The sequence below is a fragment of the Vombatus ursinus genome, unplaced genomic scaffold (assembly GCF_900497805.2).
Source record: "Vombatus ursinus unplaced genomic scaffold, bare-nosed wombat genome assembly UNPS02010461.1, whole genome shotgun sequence".
Classification (NCBI taxonomy): domain Eukaryota; kingdom Metazoa; phylum Chordata; class Mammalia; order Diprotodontia; family Vombatidae; genus Vombatus; species Vombatus ursinus.
Genome location: NW_020950239.1, coordinates 9,424,722 through 9,445,433, shown reverse-complemented (window position 1 = coordinate 9,445,433; position 20,712 = coordinate 9,424,722). Strand labels below are relative to the sequence as shown.

General features: G+C 40.7%; 2 protein-coding genes across 3 annotated transcripts in view; one reads left to right on the top strand and one right to left on the bottom strand.

The window, feature by feature from the left end:
• COPS4 (COP9 signalosome subunit 4) overlaps window positions 1-8,086 on the top strand; it is a 30,407-nt gene extending 22,321 nt beyond the window's left edge. The window contains exons 8-10 of the mRNA XM_027854523.1: window positions 1,607-1,722; window positions 6,560-6,644; window positions 7,432-8,086. Of these exons, the coding sequence (XP_027710324.1) occupies window positions 1,607-1,722; window positions 6,560-6,644; window positions 7,432-7,565 (335 nt within the window). The 3' untranslated portion in view covers window positions 7,566-8,086. The remainder of the gene's footprint in view (window positions 1-1,606; window positions 1,723-6,559; window positions 6,645-7,431) is intronic.
• A 302-nt stretch (window positions 8,087-8,388) lies between these two features.
• The window catches only part of PLAC8 (placenta specific 8), a 23,571-nt gene continuing 11,247 nt past the window's right edge, over window positions 8,389-20,712 (bottom strand). For both annotated transcript variants that reach the window (XM_027854525.1, XM_027854524.1), the window contains 4 exons: window positions 16,315-16,456; window positions 12,558-12,682; window positions 10,934-11,049; window positions 8,389-8,683 (listed from right to left, as the gene is read on the bottom strand). In XM_027854525.1, coding sequence (XP_027710326.1) covers window positions 10,945-11,049; window positions 12,558-12,682; window positions 16,315-16,426 — 342 coding nt within the window. In that variant the 5' untranslated portion in view covers window positions 16,427-16,456 and the 3' untranslated portion in view covers window positions 8,389-8,683; window positions 10,934-10,944. The remainder of the gene's footprint in view (window positions 8,684-10,933; window positions 11,050-12,557; window positions 12,683-16,314; window positions 16,457-20,712) is intronic.

The window sequence follows — 20,712 nt, the reverse complement described above, 5'->3', positions numbered from 1 at the left end:
TTTTCTGGCCTGCTTTAAACTGCTCTTAAGAGACAGTGTGATCGAGGGGAAAGATCAGTGATCTCGTCTTAGCTCTGGCACTGATCAGCAATGTGACTTTGGGTGAGGCACTACACATCTTTTGTCTCAGTTTTGTCAACTTTAAAATTGAGATGATAATCCGTATTCTAACTTAATTTTTTGTGAGGGTTAAATAAGATCTTTCTTTTTGTAGATGCAAAACGGTATTTTTTAGCTGCCCTCACATAACAGTGGGCTAACTTTTTGTTACTCCTGGGCATATTTTTTCTAATGTTTTTTTTTGTGTGTGTGTGTGTGTGACAATTGGGGTTAAGTGACTTGCCCAGAGTCACACAGCTAGTGAGTGTTATGTCTGAGGCTGGATTTGAACTCAGGTCCTTCTGACTCCAGGGCCAGTGCTCTGTCCACTGCACCACCTGGCTGCCCCTATTTTGTCTAATCTAAACCTCTTCTTAGGGGGCTCTAAAATCTAAGAAGAAGAGTGTCATCTTTCCTAGGTTCCCTGTTACCCAGTAGTGACTTTGGCACTGTGGAGATTTAGTAAAGCACCTGTGATTGGCTTCTGAGTGTATTTTTTCCTACGCTTCTGATTTTCATAGACCCCTTCTATTTGACTTTTTGCTGATATCCTTTTCAGGAAAACGAGGACCAGAGACAGTAGACCAGTCAATGCCTTTAAAAACCCAACAGCCAATGAAAGCTCCATTTTGTGTATATTGTTCTTCAGTTTTTATGGATTATTGATTGAATAGTCTTACATTTTCCCCACTTGGAAGCTAGAGAAACATTGAAAAGTTTTCTTTACTCAGTAATTCCCTTGGACAGTCCCTGTGCAAGGGAAATGCGTTCCCCCCTTGACCAGAGATCTCTCAGCAAAGCCCTGATGACCACTTGTCAGGGATGTGGTAGAGGCACTCCATAGTCGGTTATGCGCTGGACCGTCTCTGAGCTTCTGCCAAGCTCTGAGATTCTGTGGCTGGGATTAGTCATGACTGAAGTAACTGGATGCCTGAAAAAACACGGCAATAAGTTTGATTTTACATATATATATCAACCAAATTTGTTTGCATTTTTAGTTACATTTTATTTATTTGGAATGTAGGCTGTGTAGACAAAATCTTTACTAATCAGCAAATGCCTGCAATAGTATTTCTAGCTCAAATTGGTTGTATTCTTTTCATTACCACTTTTAAAGGTAAACAGTCATTTTTTAAAAAAGATACTCTTTTTAGTTACCTTTACTCTTACCTTGGAGAATGTTCAATCATTTTTTCCCACTTTTGAAAGGTAAGAAGGTATAACCTTAGTTTTAAGAAACTCCAAAAGTTGAATTCATTCAGTGAATTAGCGTTTTGTTTTTCTTTTGTTTTTTTTTTTTCAAAACTAGTTCCACTTGATTGAATTCAGAACTTATATTTTGCTAAAGTCACTTTGTGTTGACTCAGCCCAAACTGACCTTTTTTGTGTGGTTGGAAGGATAATACACATAATGGTATAAGTATTACCTGCAAAGAAATTAATGTAATTTGGAACGCAGAGCAGAATTGGTGGAGAACTTATCATTGTCTGTTTAACTTTACATAAGGTTCCAGCATCTTGGACAGAGCTGTCATTGAACACAATTTGTTGTCTGCAAGCAAGTTATATAATAATATTACATTTGAAGAGCTCGGAGCTCTGTTAGAGATCCCCGCAGCTAAGGTATTTTCTTATGTTTGATACCAAATAGTAGTCAGAATGTTAGAATTCATTTGTTGGTCATTGAGCATCCATTGAACGTACCAGATGCTGGAGAATTTACGGAGATGAATAAAGCAGCCTGTGTCCTGAGGAAGCTCCTAATCGGGGCAGATATGCATGAGCATAGATGAATAACTGTGGCAAATGGCAGAATAGGTTGGGTATCTGAAGAGGTACAAGCAGAGGGCTGAGGAAGTTCAAAGAAAGGGAAAATCGGGGCATGATCCCTGGAAGAGGCGACGTTTGGTTTGGCCTTGAAGGACGGGCAGCTACAGCACAGACTTGTGGGTAGACTGGGGAAGGTGGAGGGGATCACACAAGCCAAGGCAGAAAGGCGGGGACCCTATCCCCAGAAGAGGCCGGTTAGTTTAGCTGGAGCCTGGGGGCTTGCATGGGATGAATGGGGGATGAAACGGGACAATTAGGCCTTCCTCCTCCTCCTCGAAGTCTCGTGGTCTTGTTATGTTCATGGGGATCCCAGCACAGCGACACAGAACTCATGGAGTTCCTCTGTCTGTCTGCTGTGTGTCCTTGTGCCTCAGTGCTCCCCCAGGACCTTTTCCTGACCGAGCTTCCCTTTCCACGCATCTCTACCTTTTGCAGCCTTAACCTCTCCCGTTTTTTTTGTCCTTTTGCCCTGGTGCCCTGGTGCGTCGCCACACTCGGAGCCTGTGTTCTGGCCTTGGCTGCCTTTTCTCGTGCTCCTGAATGGCGCTGGAGGAAGAAGTGCACCACACTTGCGTTGTCTTGCGTCAGCCGGCCTCTCGCAGCGCTTTACTTTTTTGCTGATCGGTTCGTCACGTTGCCTCGTGAATTTCCCTTCCTCCTCACAGACCCTTCACATCATCTCCCTTCTTTCCACCTTTGATCTCGTCTCTGAGGAGGCGGTGGCCCTTCTCACCGCGCCAGCCCCGCTACCTGTGCCTTTGATTCCTTCCTGCTCTGTCTATTCTAGCAGTTTGCCCTTTCAGTTTTGTTTTGTCTGTGCCTAATTGTCAGTCTCTCTGTCTGCTGGCTCCTCGGCCACCTGTAAACATGCTCGGGCCTCTCTCCATCCTTGAGTAATCTTTACTTGACTGTAGCATTCTTCATGCTGCTTTTATCCAATCTCTCATTCACAGCTTGAGTCTCCTTTTTCTCCTTAACCTGTTTCCATTTGACTTCAGACCTCATTGCTTAGGTGAAACTCCCCCTCCAGTGGTTACCAGGGTGTGATTCGTTGCTAAATCCAGCAGCCTTTCTCATCCTTCTAGGCCTCTTTGCAGCAGGTTGTGTCCTCCCTGAGGTTTCATTTTGTTCTCCCCTTGCTCTCCTCCTCCCTGTCTGACTGCTGCTTCTTTGTCCCCAGCGCCTGAGTCATAAACACTGTCCTGCTTTCTAATCGTGGGCATTCCACGAGGCTCTCTTCCTTTCTCTTGGTGACCTCAGCAGTCGTCATTCTACACAGATGACTTGCCGATCCAGCCCTGTGCCTCCTCTTAGGTAGGACTCAAGCTCCACGTGTGCAAAATAAAGCCCCTTCTCTTTCTGTCCCTTCATGCATCACCCACTTAGAGGCACCTGGGTTCTCAGCCTTGGAGTCTTGGTGGGCTCACCCCTCTCCCTACCACCCACGTCCAGCCTGTTGCCAAGGCTTGTGAATTCTGCTTCCACAACGTCAGAAGCATCTATTCCCTTCCCCTCCCATAACCACCACCTTAATTCAAGCCCTCATCACCTCTCTCCTAGACTGTGGCAGCGTCCTCCTGATTGGATTCCCAGCTTCCATTTTCTCCCTTTTCCAATACATCCTCCACCTAAGCTGATGTAACCATTTTTCTGTAGCCATATTATGATCCCATCATTCCTGCCCCAGCTAGCCTGCTCTCTGTTCCTTAGACTCAGGCTCCGTTCCGTGTTTGTGTTGGTGCCTTGTACAGACTCTGCCCCTTCTGTGCATTCTTCCCCCCCCCCCCCCCCCCCCCCCCCCCGCACTTCTGGTAACGGTCCGCCCCCCCCCCCCCCCCCCTACCATCTGAGGAACCCCCCCCCCCCCCCCCGGCTTCTTCAGTTCGGCTTGTCGTGCGTTCCCTCCTCTTACAGGAAGCCTTTCGGGAGCCATCTGCTTCCTCAGATGATCAAGTGTCTCTTTATCCACCTGACTGTTAACAGCCCTGCAGTAGAACATGTGTGGTAGATAGAATCGATTCATGCTGGAATGGACTAGTGTGGGGCTTGGTCACAGGAAGCCTCTGGAGATTTCCGAACCAGGGAATGACCTGGTTAGATCAATTCTTTGAGAGCCTTCTTCTAGAAGTGGGGCGTGTGCAGTTTGGGGGCAGGAGGGAAGAGGATAAAGATGGCTTACAGCTCCTGAGAACTGAGAGGGGGTGGGGAGAGCCTGAGGACATGCAGAGTGGGGGCTGGCTTACATGCTGTAGCAGAGGGCTGAAGTGATTTCTGAAAGAATTGTATTTGGTAACAAGGGTAACCTAAAATGGAAGCGTGTGTATTTTAATGTTCTATAATTTGGCAATTGCAAAGAGTAAAATGATACCCTAGAACAAGGATTCCTAGCTTTCGTTGTGTGATCTGGTAAAAAATAAACAAACAGCATTTGTATAACACTGGAAGGTTTGCAAGGAAAGGATCGTAGAGATAATATCTCATTGGCTGCTCACAACAGCCAGGTGGTATTATCACACCCATTTTATAGTTGAGAAAACTTAGGCAGGCCAGGGGTTAGGTTACTTGCCCAGATTCACACAGCTCATAAGTTTGACTATCCACAGTGCTACCTAGCTCCCTGTAGGTGAAGCTTATAGACCCCTTTCAGAATAATGTTTTGTTGCCTACACATAAGTGAAGGAAATGCTGAATTTCACTTAGATTAATGCAGATAAAGATGTAAATGTTTTCCTATTCAAGCTCAAGACTCCCTGAAATCCTAGGTTAAGAATTCCTGCTCTTGAGTATGTTGTGATAACTTTCCCCCTTGATTTAACTTAGATCATTAACTCTCCTTGCTAGGTCATTTAATTTTGTCCTCAGAATGTCTTAAAAATGAGGCTCTCAGGGGGCAGCTCAGTGGTTCAGCGGATAGAGCTCCGGCCTTGGAGTCAGGAGGACCTGAGTGCAAATCTGGCCTCAGACACTTGACACTTATTAGCTGTGTGACCCTGGGCAAGTAAGTCACTTAACCCCAACTGCCTCACTGAAAAGCAAAAAAAAACAAAAATGAGGATCTCAGGTGTGCGAATGTTCAAGAGACAATAAGTTGGTAATAACGTGTGTGTGGAGGATCTTGAGATTGTCAAGAAAAAACCCAAACACCTCTTCTAGTAATTACCGCTGGTAGTAATTAATTAGCAGGTCATGTTTAATGGTTACACTTTCTAAGCCCTAGCCATAGAGAGAACGGGAAGTATCCTAAGTGACTACTTGCCGTGTTACTCACCAAACTTCATTCTTCCTTTACATGTATGTAGATATATGGCCATATACCCATATTGGTTTCTGTTTACTTTTCATGTTGGAAAGTCAGCTAATAAGCAAAAGTTCTGAAGCCTATCCCTTTTCCTAACCCTCCCCCTCCACCTTCTGTTAGTAGCCCACAGCTAGTGTGAGTCTAAATGGCTAATTCCAGATAGAATTAGAAAAAGTCATAAGCAGTTTTGATGTTTACGTTTGTAATAACAAACAACAAGTGTGTGAGATATATACACACATATAGATACACATATATGTAGATGTGTGCGTGTGTATACACAGAGAGGCTCTAAAACAGTGAAAATAGAAGAGAACATTGAACTTTGGCTTTTCTCCTGTCTGATCTGGGCAGTTCTCATATATGATCAGAAAAAGTTAGAACTTGTAAGGAACCTGGTGAATAATCCACATCCTGACTGTCTCCCAGAATTTTTGGTGAGAGTTGAAGGACACCTTTCTTTCTGTAAACAAAACTGTTTTTCTCTGCCTCACATGGTAGCGGCCAGATATTTGTTACCTTTGTCACTCCCTGGTATTTTAGTTTTTCCCAGAAGGATGCCTCTTCTCAGGCATTTCTATGTAGGAGATACATAGAGGCCCCTGGTGGACAGAGAGCTGAGCCTACAGGCAAGAAGACCCAAGGTCAAATTCGGCCTCAGACCCTTAGTGTACGACCCTGGGCGAGTCCCTTAACCTCTGTTTGCCTCAGTTTCCTCAACTGTAAATTGGGGGTAACAGCACTTACCTTGCAGGGTTGTTGAGAGGACCACAAGCTAATGGTCGGAGTTGTAGAAATGCTTATTCCCCTCCTTCCTTCTCATCTAAACCCCAGAAGAGGTGAATCATCTTCCCTAAGTCCCCTGTTATCTTGTTGCTATTTGGACAATGTGGAGATTTAGTGAAATGGCCAGTGGTTGAATTCTGAGTGTGGTTTTCCACACTTCTCTTAGATGCGTTTTCACTTTAGGAAAATAAGGAACAGAGATTGTAGACTACTTAGTGCTTTAAAAAAAAAATCCATAAACCCCACTTTAAGTTTATATTTTTCTTTATTCAGACTTCTTAAGTCTTAAATTACACTTATGGTTGTGAAAAGAAAAGTTACTCTTATTCAGTATTGAATTTGACTTCCCTGGAATTCCCTGTTATGGGAAGGGCCGGCCTGCCTCCAGAGGGTGTAGGCTGTGCTTGTTAGAAGTGTCCAAGCAGAACCTGGGTCTGGGTGGTGCCTCGAGTCTCGTCTGTCCTTCCGGGGGGGGGGGGGGGGGGGGGGGGTGGCCTTCTGCCAGCTCTGAGAGCCTTCTGAGATTCTGTCACTGATGTTTTCCAGGCAGAAAAGATAGCGTCTCAGATGATTACTGAAGGCCGGATGAATGGATTTATTGATCAGATTGATGGAATAGTTCATTTTGAAAGTAAGCATTTATCACTTTATTATTGCTGTTGTCAAAATGCAATTCAGTAGCTGTTGGTTGAAGCGGACACATGACAAGAGAATGTCTTTCCCCAGTAGGTGGCAGTAACTCTATTCATAACAAGACTGTCACACAGTGACATTGTGCTCTTATAAGTGACACTGTCCAATAATTATGGTAATTTTCTGAGAATAGTAATCATCTGGGTGCTTTTTTGCTTCTGTGGTACATTTTTATACTCTTCTTAATGAGTGTTTCATAATTAACTTACTCTTTTACAAGGAGATATTTTTGTTTTAAAAGAAATTGTAGAGGAGGTCTGACCCTGGACCTGTAGTCTTGGTTTGACCCAGAGGCAGCTTCATGTAATGGAGGGAGCGAGCTGCCCTGAAGTCGGGAAGACCTGGGTGCATGTCCTGCCTGAGAGCTCTCCTGGCTGTGTGCCCCTGGGCAACCCCCAAGACTGTAAATCACAAAGCAGATGCCAGTGTACATGGATGGGGGGAGTGTCCAGAAGGCCCTTAGACTGGGTAGAAATGGATCCTTGTGGGCACAGTCACTTAGAAAACCACAACTTAGTATTATTTATGTTGCTTTTTATTTGTATTTAATTGGTTAAGACATTTCCCAATTACATCATAATCTGGGTCCTGCGCTCTTCTGAGCAGTGAGGCCCATATCTCTGTCTTAAACCAGTGAAGTTCCAAGTCTTGTCTCCATCCCTGCCCTCCTAGGTAGAAGTACTACAGATTAATGGAGTCTTTGTGTTTTGTCTCTTTTCCTTTAGCCCGTGAGGCTTTGCCAACATGGGACAAACAAATTCAGTCACTTTGTTTCCAAGTGAATAACCTTTTGGAGAAGATAAGCCAGACAGCGCCAGAGTGGACGGCCCAGGCCATGGAGGCCCAGATGGCCCAGTGACTCAACACTACTTTGATGGCATCTGCAGCGTCTCCGTGATCATACAGATTAATTTCACTACAACTCCAAAGAGTCTGTATTGCGACCCTCCACATTTCAGCGTCCTCTTAAAACAGAATCTATTTAAAGAAGCATTATTTAAGAGGAGATGGCATGAATGAACACTTCAGATTTCCAAATCCTTAGTCCCCCTATTTGGTGGGTGTCTGTCTGTCAGACTAATGCAGTTGTTTTGAAGGCCTTTGTTTAAATTGATGGAGTGAAATCTCTGTGACTAAAAGATTTGTTATAGTTCTTTACCTTGTGCTATGTTGTATGTGTGCTTTATTCCTCTCAGATCTTCCAATAAAGAGGGGAGCGAGCCAAATGTGAATGGTTTTTTGTGTTTTAGTGATTCAGTAGTTTTTCTTCTTCAGTGTTCTATAGTTACATAAGATAAAAATGCCTTTTCTACAGCTTCACATCTGTTCCTAATAGTTTTCTTTAATCAAAAATTAAACCATATTGCTACATACTCCTTATTTATATGTGTAGATGTTTATTATATTAAAAAAAAACCATTGCTACATTTGAGATTTGGGGAGTCAGTGTATTATTAGTAGAGCTATATTTTAAAATAAGGACCCCAGGGAAATGGAATGAAAATATTAATAAGTCATTTATAGAAATCTCCTCAGAAGGATGCAAAACCTTAGTCTTTGTAACTCATAGACCAGAGTTCACTGGCAGTAAACTGAAATTTCTAAGAATCAAATTGTTATAATAATGTGAATGAAAAGTATAAAAATTAGTATTAACTAACATAAAATATGTACACAGAAAATCTTATTTTGAATGCTCTTTATTTGTTTTACACTAAAGAAAAAAAAGCCGCATGTTACAAATCAAGCATTGTTACAGGAGTCGCAGTGAGCCGCAGATGAAAGCTTCCTGGGAAAAGGTCCCAGGAATAAATGTTCACATAAAATAAGAAGAGCTTCACTGGCGTGGCGTGTCATGTAGCATGTCATGATTCATGTAGCAATTTAAGATCAAGAATTAGAGGAATACTTAAAGAAATAGATTTTCCAGGTGTTAAAACTGATGCCAATTGACTTCATCAGTAACACAAACTTCATCTGCAAAGACAAAGAACAGCTGGATTAGAATCTTGTAATTTAATCTTGTTCTAATTCTTATCTCTTCAACTCCCCTATTTCAATTTTTTGTCCATTTAAAGGCTTAGAGTTTAGTGAACAGGACAGTGGCCCAAAGAAATGAGCAAGAATTAAGCTATACTAAGGAGTTTCCTCCTTTAAGCCAGTTCAGAGAGTGATTTCCTCTATGTAAAATCTTAGGTCCACTGTCAGTTCATGCTGCCTAACTTCCAATGAGTCCTCATTCCTCCTGCTGACTCTATTTTCTCTGTCTCTTTCTTGTACTCACCTCTTGTTACACACCTTTTCTATTTCCAAATCCCAAACCCAACCCAGGTCCTTTCATTTTTTACTTTATTGAGAAGATGAAGGTCATTAGAGTTAAGCTCTCACCTCTTCCCTTTCTCACTCTAAGTGGTCCCATTAGCTTTAAAAAAAAAATCTTCATATACCCAGTGGAACACAAAAACAAGATTGCATACGAAACCAAATTCCTCATTTCATGCCACTTTTTGTAAAAGAAGTATATAGCAAATTCCACACATTAACCTTCAAGACTTATCTGTATTTCTTTTTTTAAAATAATATTTCATTTTTTCCCAATTACATGTAAAAACAATTTTTAACTTTTTTTTTAAAGAATATTTTGAGTTCCAAATTCTTTTCCTCCCTCCCTTTGTATTTGCTTCTAAACTTCTGCTTGTTCTCTTCATTAAAAGAAAAAAGTTTCAATGCTCTCCCACCCCCTCCTTTTTATTTCTGGCATCAATAATGCCTAAGTGGTGAGGCGACCTCCTCACTTCTTTCCTTAGCCTCCTAATTGGCCTCCCTGCCTTCAGGTTTTCTTCACTTAAATCCATCCTCTCCTCAACTGCCAAAATCTGCCCAAAGCCCAAGAAAATGCCTTAGTGACTTCCTTCTTGCCTCAGGAGTAAAATACAAACTCCTTTATTTGGCATTTTTTTATTTGGCCTTTCACGAGCTGCCTCCCCCCCATCTTTCCAGACTGATTCTATGTGGCTTCCTTTCACCGCCATGTTCCAATCAAAACAAGTTAGTTACTCTTCTCTGACTTGAGGACTGGCCTTCCTCCCCATTCCCACCTCTTGTAAAACCTGAGGCTCGGCCCAAGTGCCTTCCGTAAGTGGTCTTGTTTGAAACGGCAGTTCAAATCTCAGGAGGCCTTCCCTCTGAGATCACTTCCACTTTACTCTGTGTATATTTGTATATACAATCTTTGGGGCATGTTGTGTGCCTCTATTAGACTGTGAGCTCCTTGAGGCCAGGGAACTTTGTGCTTTTGGCCTTTTCTTTCTATCCCCAGTACTTAAGCATAGGGCTTGCCAAGTGCTCAGTAAAAGCTGTTAACTGATGTTTCCCCCACTGCTTGCCCATCCCCTACAAGAGTTACTTGTATTTACTTTGTATATACTTTTGTGTTTACTCATATATCCTTTCCACTGGCAGGATGTGAGCCTTTTGAAGTCAGAGACTCTTTTTTTCTTTGTTTTAATATACCTGCTGCCTAACACAGGGTCTTACACGTAGTGGGCTCTTAGTAAGTTGTTCATCAGATTGACCTTAGCAGCCTTCTAATCTAACCCCCTTATTTTTGCAAATGAGGCGATTGAGGCCCACGGAGGTTCAAGATTCAGACTTGAGCCCTCTGAGTCCAAATCCTCTGCTGGATTTTGTCCTCTTGAAATGTGAACTTGAGTGGGAAAGGAAGTGACGTGTACAGAGCCATGTTTTAAGGACATTAGATACTGGCTCCATTGCATAGGGGAGCCAGTTAGATTATGATTGATTGCTTTATCCAATTTAGAACTCAATCTCACCAAGTAGGACTTCACCTTGACCAGTGCCTACATCTATAGCCATCTCAAGCTGACACATACTGGTATATCGCAATTGTCACTCTAGTCTGACCCCTTGAAAGTCAGAGATAATACCCCATTTATTTTACCTCCTTTTGGTACCTGGTAAAGGACTTTACATGCAGCAAGTGCTTAGAAAATGATTATTAACATATTGACCAAATCCTGAGTAGACCGCTGGGAATTCAGCCATTCCAATGGGTTGTACCCATCCACTGAAATGGGGTGCCAAACTTAACCAAATTTATTTTCCTGTGAAGAAATCAGCCTTTACAGTTTTCTTGATTGAAAAAGTCACCAAATTTAAGAGGTCCCAAGTTGTTCTTAAAAGACCCATGGGGTCCTATTGACTCACCATTAGCTTTTTCAGAAAGCATTCATTTGCTTCCTCTTATTAATGTCCCTCTTAAGTTGGCAAAGAGAACACAGTATACAACATGAAGTCACCATGGTGTCACTGCAGATGGAACCCTGTTGAAAGAAGGGAAAATCAAATAAAAATCATTAAGATCCCGGCTTTCATTTTTTATTTTTGTTTGTTTTGTTTTTGGATGCAATCGGAGCGAAGGGACTAGTTAGTAAGTGCCAAGTGTGTGAAGCTCATGGCTTTAAAATGGTTCCCAGATCTGTGAGGAAGGCAAAACCAGAAACACATCCTTGGGATAGTGAATCCAGTTTGATAAAATCACATAAAATTTAGTAAGGGAGGTTTCCTTTTTTTCATATGAATCTCCCTTTTTATGTTTAATTTTTCTAATACTTTATGGGATTAGAAATATTCCATTATTTCCAAGACCTGTAATTTTGTCCCACTGGTGCAGATCCATATAATTCAGTAGGTGGTCTTTAAGAGTTGCATCCACAAAATCTTGTGACCAGACTGAGCTTAGCCAGACTGGCCCATGGATAGCAGGCAGAGCAGAGGTCATAGGACTCACACTTGCGCCTTCCCAGCTTCTGCTGACACAGCCCGCAAAGATCCTTGGGTCACTTCCACATCAAGATGGGGCATCAAGAACGTGGGTAAAGTACATGACCTATATCAGTTAATTAAGAGGCAGCTAGGTGGCCCAGTGGAGAGCATGCTGACCTTGAAGTTAGGAAGACTTACATTCAAACCTGGGCTCGGATGGCCGTGTGACCCTGGGGAAGTCACTTAATCTCTGCCTCAGTTTGCTCAACTGTAAAATGGGGATAATAACACCTACCTCCCAGGGATGTTGTTCGGGTAAAACGAAATAATGTTTGTAAAGCTCTTAGCACGGCACCTGGCACCTAGTAGGTCTACATAAATGCTTATTCCTTCCCTTTCCACTCCACCCCCATCCCAATTACTATAGAATAAATACCTCATGTTTATTTGTACCAGTACTGCACAGAGTGAGACTAATATAATTGGTGAAATAATATATAATGTGCATTATATGCACAAATAGGATGCACAGAGTCAGTGCAGAGATTGTTAAATACAAGGCATTTTATTATGTCTCAAAGCAGGGGTCCTTAACTTGAGGTCCATGAACTTGGTTTAAAAAAGATAAATTGGAAAACTCAATATAATTGCTTTCCTTGAGTCCTATGTATACATTTAAAAACATTCTGAGAAGTGGTCAGATTGCCAGAGGGGCCCATGACATACAAAATAAAGTTTGAGTCCCTGCCCTAAGGGAATTCTAATAGCTAGAAAGGAGTCAAGCTGAAAGGAATAGTCCTAGTTCTCCCCACCATTTTAATTCTCTTATTCAGGACAAGAAATGAAGGATGAGGCAACCTTGCTGGTCAGCCAATGGATTGCAGATGGTTGAGGATCTCCCCTACTAGGCCAAATTATATCAATAAGCATTTATTAAGTGTCTACTATGTTCCCAGCACTGGGAGGACCACGACAATACAAAGAAAACGCAAAAACATGATTTCTAATAACAGGAACACATATATCCATTTGTCTTCTAGGTGGGGTCATAGGGCTGAGGACTCACAGGGATGCCGTATCTGGTCCGGTAGAGGGTTCTCAAGGCTACGCTGGTTCCACACAAGCAGCATTCATTCAGGTCAGAAGCCACTTGGCATGCGAGACACAGGGTACAAAACAACCCACAGAGGCCTGGCAATCATGGAGGAAACCACAAGCAGGAGTTACTTTATGGTGTTTGTTTTTTTTTAATTAAATCTCAAATTCTCCAAGGCCCTTTAAAGAGAAACTGCTAATTCCACTGGTGGGAGGAAGGGGAGGAAAAAATATATTATAACGCATACCATGTACACCCTATCTCCCCATCCTGGTCTTAACGTGGCCATTTAGCATGAATGAACTTTCACAAGATCTGCATGAGTAATAAAATGTTGAGTGTTCCCCTACTGGTCCAAAATGGCTTATGTGAAACCTGAGTATGGCCGCTAATCAATTTTCTTTCCAATGTGTGTCCAGCGGCTTAATTGTAGATGGATGGATTTGGCACATATGTTGTTGAGAAGAGAAACCTAAGAATTAATGAAGTAGCAAAGGTGGTGGTAAAATCTTAATAAGGTTGTGTCATTTATGAGGAATAGAGTGATTCAGGCAGATTGAGAAAATGCCAACATGGAATAACAAAGAATAAAGCAAAATTAAAAAAAAAAACACAATAACTAGGAGCCTTCATATCTCTGCAAACCAAAGCAACAGAGCTATAGGGCAAAATTCTGCAAGGCTATCTTAATTAGGTGAAATAGGTGATTAGACCCCTATTTCACTCCAATCAGTATTAATCAGCTAGTGATTTTATAGAGGTAACGACTGGTAATAATTGTTAATATATCAAAGAGTATACCTACCATCAATGTACATTTAGTCAATCAAATTAGCCAACCAATCGATATATATTTAATTTTAGTCAATCAATTAATATATTGTACCTGTTATCAATATACATATAGTCAATCAATTAACATTATAATTATCAATATATTTAGTTAGAGGAAAAGGTAAAGTTCCTTTTTCCTCCTGCTAGCAGGGGACCAAGCCTACTGTGACAGATGTGACTCAATTACATGGAAAGTCCCCCGGCCATTTCATTACCTCTCTAGCCTTCATTATCTCCTTATTGTCCAACATGAGGAGGTGGTTACGAGCATTTGGCCAATGAGTGACCCTCCTTGCTGGGCTGCGGCCTGCCTTTCTACCAGCCCCTGGGCTTATGCCGAGGTTTTGCCATCTGCTTATCAGCCCAGCCTGGAAGGTCAAGATAAAGTCAGGTCTGCCTCCAAGTCTATCTGTCAGCCAATGGGAATCTGTATTTTGTGTAAACCCTCCTGGAGAGCCAAGGGCAAGGTTTATCCACCAATCAGACTCTGTATTTTTGGCCTGTTCCGCTTGTATTGTCCAGCTAGCAAGCACTATGAAAGTGCTTCCCTAGAGGAAACAGGCGTCTCAAATTGTGAGGAAGGTCTGAGATCCCATTCACTTAAGAGCACCAGGTTCTTTTAATAAATGGTTATTGGCTCAGAGTTCTGCCTCAATGGTTTTTCTTGCAGATTGGATGTTTTGGATTGATTGGATGCCCTATATAGGGCAGCTAGATGGTGCAGTGGATAGAGTGCCAGGCCCAGGGCCAGGAAGACTCATCTTCCTGAGTTCAAATCCGGCCTCGGACACTTACTAGCTGAGTGACCTTGGGCAAGTCATTTAACCCTGTTTGCCTCAGTTTCCTCCTCTATAAAATGAGCTGGAGAAGGAAATGGCAAACCCCTCCAGTGTCTTTGCCAAGAAAACCCCAAATGGGGTCATGAAGTCAGACACAACTGAAAAATAACTAAACAACAAAAATCTAAGAATTATTGACCTCCCTTCCTCCCCGCATAAAAAGAAATTGAGCACCATATTCCACTACCTCATACAATTAAGTTGCCTAGAAATAATGGACACAGGCCCTCAACAGAAACCAAAGAATGCTGACAGATAGGAGCTCCGGTTTTTATTCACCCAGAAATGTGGTCCCAAGTCCCAGGGCTTCAAATCAAAAAAGAAATCTTGCAAGCAGCCAAAAAGGTGAAATTTACACATCAACAATGGGGTAGGAGCAATATCCTAACTTTTCTCTGTATGCGAGTTAGACTAGTTTTTCCTTAAAACGTATTGAGACATTCCTTGAGATTTGATTGTCTCAGGAGAACAAGGCAGGACCATTAACAATTCAAATTGACTAAGGAATTGAGGCTTCAACCAGATAATCTAGAATACAACTAGAAAGGAAAGAATGACTCAAGGTGCCACCAGGGTGGATAGTGTGATAAGCCAATTGTAGCTTCTAAGTCACACCTCCTATTAGGGTCATTGAAAAAACAAGCAGTGATAGTAAAATGAGGATCAAAATTCGAAAGCTAAGAATTTGAGGGAGAGATGACTTGAAAAGGAAATAGTCATTGGATTTGAATCTTGACTCTTAAAAATAGCTCGCATTTATCTAGCACTTTGCTGCTGTTGAGTCATTTCAGTCATGTCTGACTCTTCATGACCCTGTTTGGGGTTTTCTTGGCAAAGATACTGGGGTGGTTTTCCATTTCCTTTTCCAACTCATAAGTGAAGGTTGATCAGACCAGGTGGCAGGGTTATCTGGGCTATGCCAGAAGGGTAAACAAAAACAAACAATGTACTCAATTAAAGGGGCTAGGTGATTTGCCCACTTTATATAACTAGTAAGTGTCAGAGCTAGACCCAGGTCTTTTGACGTTGTCTTCTGACATTTCTCCTACATTTTGGTATCGCTATAAAGTAACCTAGCTGATTTTTGTGTAGGGGTTTTGATATGTGTTTAGAAGTAGCTAGAGCAGCCTCCTCACATATGACTTTCCATCTCCTGCCTCTGGCTTCAGGATGGGCAATCTCCTTCCCTACTCAATTTCACTTCCGAGACCGAATCCCTAGCTCTTTCAAATGCCACCTCTTTTGTGAGGCCTTTTCAAGCCGCTTTTTCTTCAAATTAATTAATTAATTATTTTAACTAAGTTAATTTAAATTAATTAATCTAAGATTAATTTTTATTTAAATAGCATATACTATATGTATATGTGTGTACATGTCATTTTCCCTGGTAGACATTTAAGCTAAATTTTTGATTTTGTATGTACCTAGTACATATAACCTAGAATTTTTGATACCTAGTACATACAACCTAGAACCTAGTACAGAAATCTAGTTTCTGACACATAGTAGGTATTTTAAAAATGCTTCTTTATTGATTGATGATATTTTATTTAATAAAAATGAAAGAAAATGAACTTTAGATCTAATTACAAACATGCAGACTTATCAGTGATAGAATAAAGCAGATACGTCTTTGTTATCTCAGTTTTGAAATATATTCCAATATAATCTGGGGGTCAAGCTTATTTGCATAAGACTTTCCTCATTGGGAGGGAATCATAATTCAATTCATTTGGTTGCTTTGTGTGAGGGTCACAGTGAGAACTTGGGAGAGGAGAGAGCTCAGTTACCATTCTCCACCATTGAGTAGAGTCTTATGCAAATGACCTCAAGTCCTAGATTACACAGGAGTAAGATTACTCATTGACAAGTACAAGGTGTATAAATCATTTGGTGACCACTACTATGTGCTTAAAAAAGGCAGCATCATATTGACTAGGATTGATGGATAGCGTTTGGAACATGCTGTATAGAGACAGAAGAATGCAAAAGGGTGATTGGAAATTTGATTTTATATCAATCACATTCAGTATTAACTTGGCATCAGGACTTACAGACTCCACAGTCGCTGCAACAATCTAGAAGACCTGTCTGCCAGTTGGAGTTTTGGGGGTAGGCGCCACCCTGGGGCTGAGTCACCACTACCATTGGTTGTCCTTGCTGCATTTTGGAGGTAGGTTCTTAGAAGCCCACGGCCTGAAAAGGAAAGGAGAGAAATGATGTATCTTCAAACATCTTGTGATTACTGATGGTCATTTGGATCAAGCTGCTTGTCAGGGTAAGGAGCATCATTGTTGGCATGGGAAGACTTAAGTCTTAGCTGTGACCTTTACTAGCCAATGTGATCTGAGTAAGTGATCTATAAAATGGTAATAAACTTGTTATAAGGGAGGTAAGGTGCTCCATCACTGACATCAAAATAGAAGACATCAAAGGAACATTTTTAGGGGTAGCTAGGTAACGCGGTGGAAAGAGCACCAGCGCTGGAGTCAGGAGGACCTGAGTTCAAATCCAGCCTCAGATGCTTGATACTTACCAACTGTGTGACTCTGGGCAAGTCACTTAACCCCAATTGCCTTGCAAAAAAACCCCATTTTTAAAAATAAAGAGTAATAAAAATTAAATGGGAATAATAATATTTGCACTAGCTAGCTCATGGAGTTGCGAGGAAAATGCTTTGCAAGCTTTCATTTGCTCATTCATTCATTCATTTAGTCAATCAGTTAGCTCAGACCTATAAGATTGTTGGTATAGAAAAACCCTCGATGAGTAAACTCCTTTTACCAACGTAGACCAGTCTAAGCTTTGAAATTTATAGTCAGAGAGTTGCCTAGGAGGACAAAAATTAAGAGTCCTGGAAGTATTTATGAAACTCGACATGTCAAAAGAGAATTTATCATCTTTCCCTCCATCCCAATCTATCTTTATAAAGAATCTACCTTCCTTATTTCTGTCCCAGGTACCACCATCCTTCCAGACTCCCAGGATAGTCTCAGCTTTATCCCTGACTGCTCACTCTCACCTCACACAGCCAATCAATGGCTGAATCTCGCTGCTTCTACCTCGACAGGATATTTCAGACCTTGAGCCACACAGACACCGCCCTAGGTCAGGGCCCCATCACCTCTCACTTAGACTATTGTCATGGTCTCCCAATTGTCCTTCTTGCCTCGTGTCACTTCTTCCAATCTATCATCTACACAGCAGCCAAAGTGATTTTCCTTAAGTACAGATCTAACCATGTTGTTCAAAAAACTCCGCTGCCTCCCCATTGCCTCTAGAATAAAAGATCAATTCCTTTGTTTGGTTTAAAAATGGTTTTTTTTTTTTCAATTATTGAGCATCCATTTTTTTTTCTCTCCTGACCTCCTCTCACCCACAAGAAAGAAAGGAAGAAAGGAAGGAAGGAAAGAAGGAAGAAAGAAAGAGAAAGGAAGAAAAAGAAAGAAGGAAAGGAAGGAAGGAGGAAGGGAAAGAAGGAGGGAAGGAAGAAAGGAAGGAAGGAGGAAAAATATCTCTTATTTTGCATATTAGTTCATCATCTCTCTGTCATGAGATGGGCAATCCTTTGGAATCACAGTTAATCATTCAGTTAATAAGTGTTCTTAAGTCTTGCCAGGTTGTTCAATTTTATAATATTGATATTGTAGTACAAATTGTTCAAGTTCTGCTCACTGGATTTTTCATAAGGACTTACAAGTCCTTTCATGTCTCTTTGAAACCACCTTTTTTTCTAATTTCTTTTACCACAATAAGACTCCAAAGTGTTCAAGGATGATAACTTGGTCAGTCATTCACCTAGGGAAACCCCTAGTTTTCAGAGTTAGTTTTTTTTTTCTGTTTTTGGTTTGTTTTTTGTTTTTTTTTTTTTTTTTGGTGACCACGAAAGGAACTGCTAGAAATATTTTGCACACAGAGGATCTTTTCCTTTTTCTTTTATCTCTTTAGTCTATAAACCTAGCAGTGGCATAGCTGGGTCAAAGGCATGCACAGTTTAGGAACTTTGGGGGCATAATCAAAAAACACTTTCCAGAATGGCTGGACTCATTCACAGCTCCCTGCTTTCCCACAGACCCTCCAACACTGGTCATTTTATTTTTTTTCATGATCTTTACCACCCTGATAGGTGTGAGGTAGAACCTCAGGATGACTTTAATTTGCATTTCTCTAATGATTAATGATTTGGGGCATTTTTTTTTTCTTTTTGAGGCAATTGGGGTTAAGTGACTTGCCCAGGGTCACACAGCTAGTAAGCGGCAAGTGTTTGGTCTGAGGCTAGATTTGAACTCAGGTCCCTCTGACTTAAGGGCTGGTACTCTATCCACTGCGCCACCTAGCTGTGGGGCATTTTTTTCATATACTATAAATAACCTGAGTTTCTTCCTTTTAAAACTGTTTGTTCATATCCTTAAGCCATTTATCAATTGAGAAAAGTTCTTAAAATTTGAATTAGTTCTTCATTTATTTTGAAAATGAAAACTTTATCAGAGAAACAAGCTTCACAGCTTTTTACCTGTTTGTTTCCCTACTAATCTTAGTTGTATTAGATTTGTTTTTGCAAAAAACTTTTTATTTTACATAAACAAAACTATTGAGTTTATCTTTTGTGATTCTTTCTACCCCTTGTTGGATCATGAATCTACCTCCTACCCCAAGATCTGACAGATAATTTCTTCCTCATTTTTCTAATTTGTTTATTATGTGAATTTTTATATCTAGGTCATGTGTCCATTTGGAGCTTATTTTGTCTAAATCTTATAGGTTTAAGGTATATAGGTATAGGTATAATTCTTATTTCTTCCATATGGCTTTCAAGTTTTCCCAGAAATTTTTATCAAATAGGTCTGTTTCTATGAAACAGTAATTTATAGTTGCGTTTACAGAGTTCCTGTGTGAGTTTGGGATAGGTAGACTCCCAAGCATTTAATACGTTCTGTCATTATTTTAAATGGAATTTCTTTTTCTAGCTCTTTCTACTGGTTTTTATTTGTATTATAGCACAAGGCTGATGATTTGTATGGATTTATTTTATGTCCTTCAACTCTGCTGAAGTTATTGTTGCTCCAAGTATACTATCATATCATCTGCAAAAAAGTGATTATTTTGTTTCATTTTACCTCTGCTTATTTTCTCAATTTCTCTTTCCTGTCTTGGTGGTATAGCCAATATTTCCAGTACTGTGTCAAATAGAACTGGTGACAATGGATATCCTTGTTTCATCTCTGATTTTAATGGAAAGGATTCTAATATATAATGCTGGTTCTTGGTTTTAGAGATATATTATTTATCGTGTTAAGGAAGGCCCATTTATTCTTGTATTTTCTAGTGTTTTTTATTTTTATTTTTTTAACAGAAATGGGTGTTGTAGTTTGTTAATGCTAATTCTGCATCTATAAATAAAATCACATGATTTTTGTTTTTTGTTATAAATACGGTTAACTAAGTTTTATAGTTTTTCTAATATTAAACCAACCCTGCATTTCTGATATAAATCCCACTTGGTCATAGTATATGGTTGTAGCCCAGGCCTGCACAACATATGGCCCACCACAGGATTTTGGGCGGCCAGCAAAAAATGTAAGGTTGCCACTGCGCAGTCTCCTGTTTGTCACACGACTGGTGGCAACTAACCATCCATCTTCAGTCTGTCTTTAGTCTAACCTATCTGTGACCCAAATTTTGGCCTCTACCTGTTGCCCAGTTGTGCAGGTCTGTTGCAGTCTCTTTGCTAATATTTAAAATTTTTGTATCAATGTTCATTAGGGATATTGGTCTATGGTTTTCTTTTTCTATTTTGTCTCTCCCTAGCTTAGATATCAAAACCATATTTGTATCATAGAAGGAATTTGGTAGAATCCATCTTTTGCTATGTTTGCCACAGTTCATGTAATATCAGACTTTATTTTTTGAAGGTTTGATAGTGAATTCACTTGTGAATCCATCTGGTCTTGGCTTTTTTTCCCCTTGGGAGTTCATTTATGGTTAATTCAATTTCTTTTTCTGAGATTATTCGGCTTTATAAAGACCTTTGCACCCTCTCCCCAACGTGTCTTTACATCCTTTTTGTACATTATTCTCCTTTTTTGCTCTCTATTGTCCAGCCAAACTGGCCTTCTTTCTATTTCTGTAGCATTCTCATCTCTGCACCTTTGTGCTGGTTGTTCAAGACTGGAATGCATCCCTTTCACCCCCACCTCATAGAATCTCTCTCTTTTTTTACAATTCAGCTCAAGTTCCACATCCTGCAATGAAGCCTTTCCTGATTCCCTTAATTTCAAGTGCCTGCCTTCCTTCCCTAGCTACCTCATATTTATTTTGTATAAATTTATATGTTTCCTCTGATAGAGCAGAAGCTTCTTGAGAACAGGAATTCTTCCTTTCTTCCTTCCTTCCTTTCTCTTTCTTTCTTTTCTTTCTTTTCTTTCTTTTCTTTCTTTTCTTTCTTTTCTTTC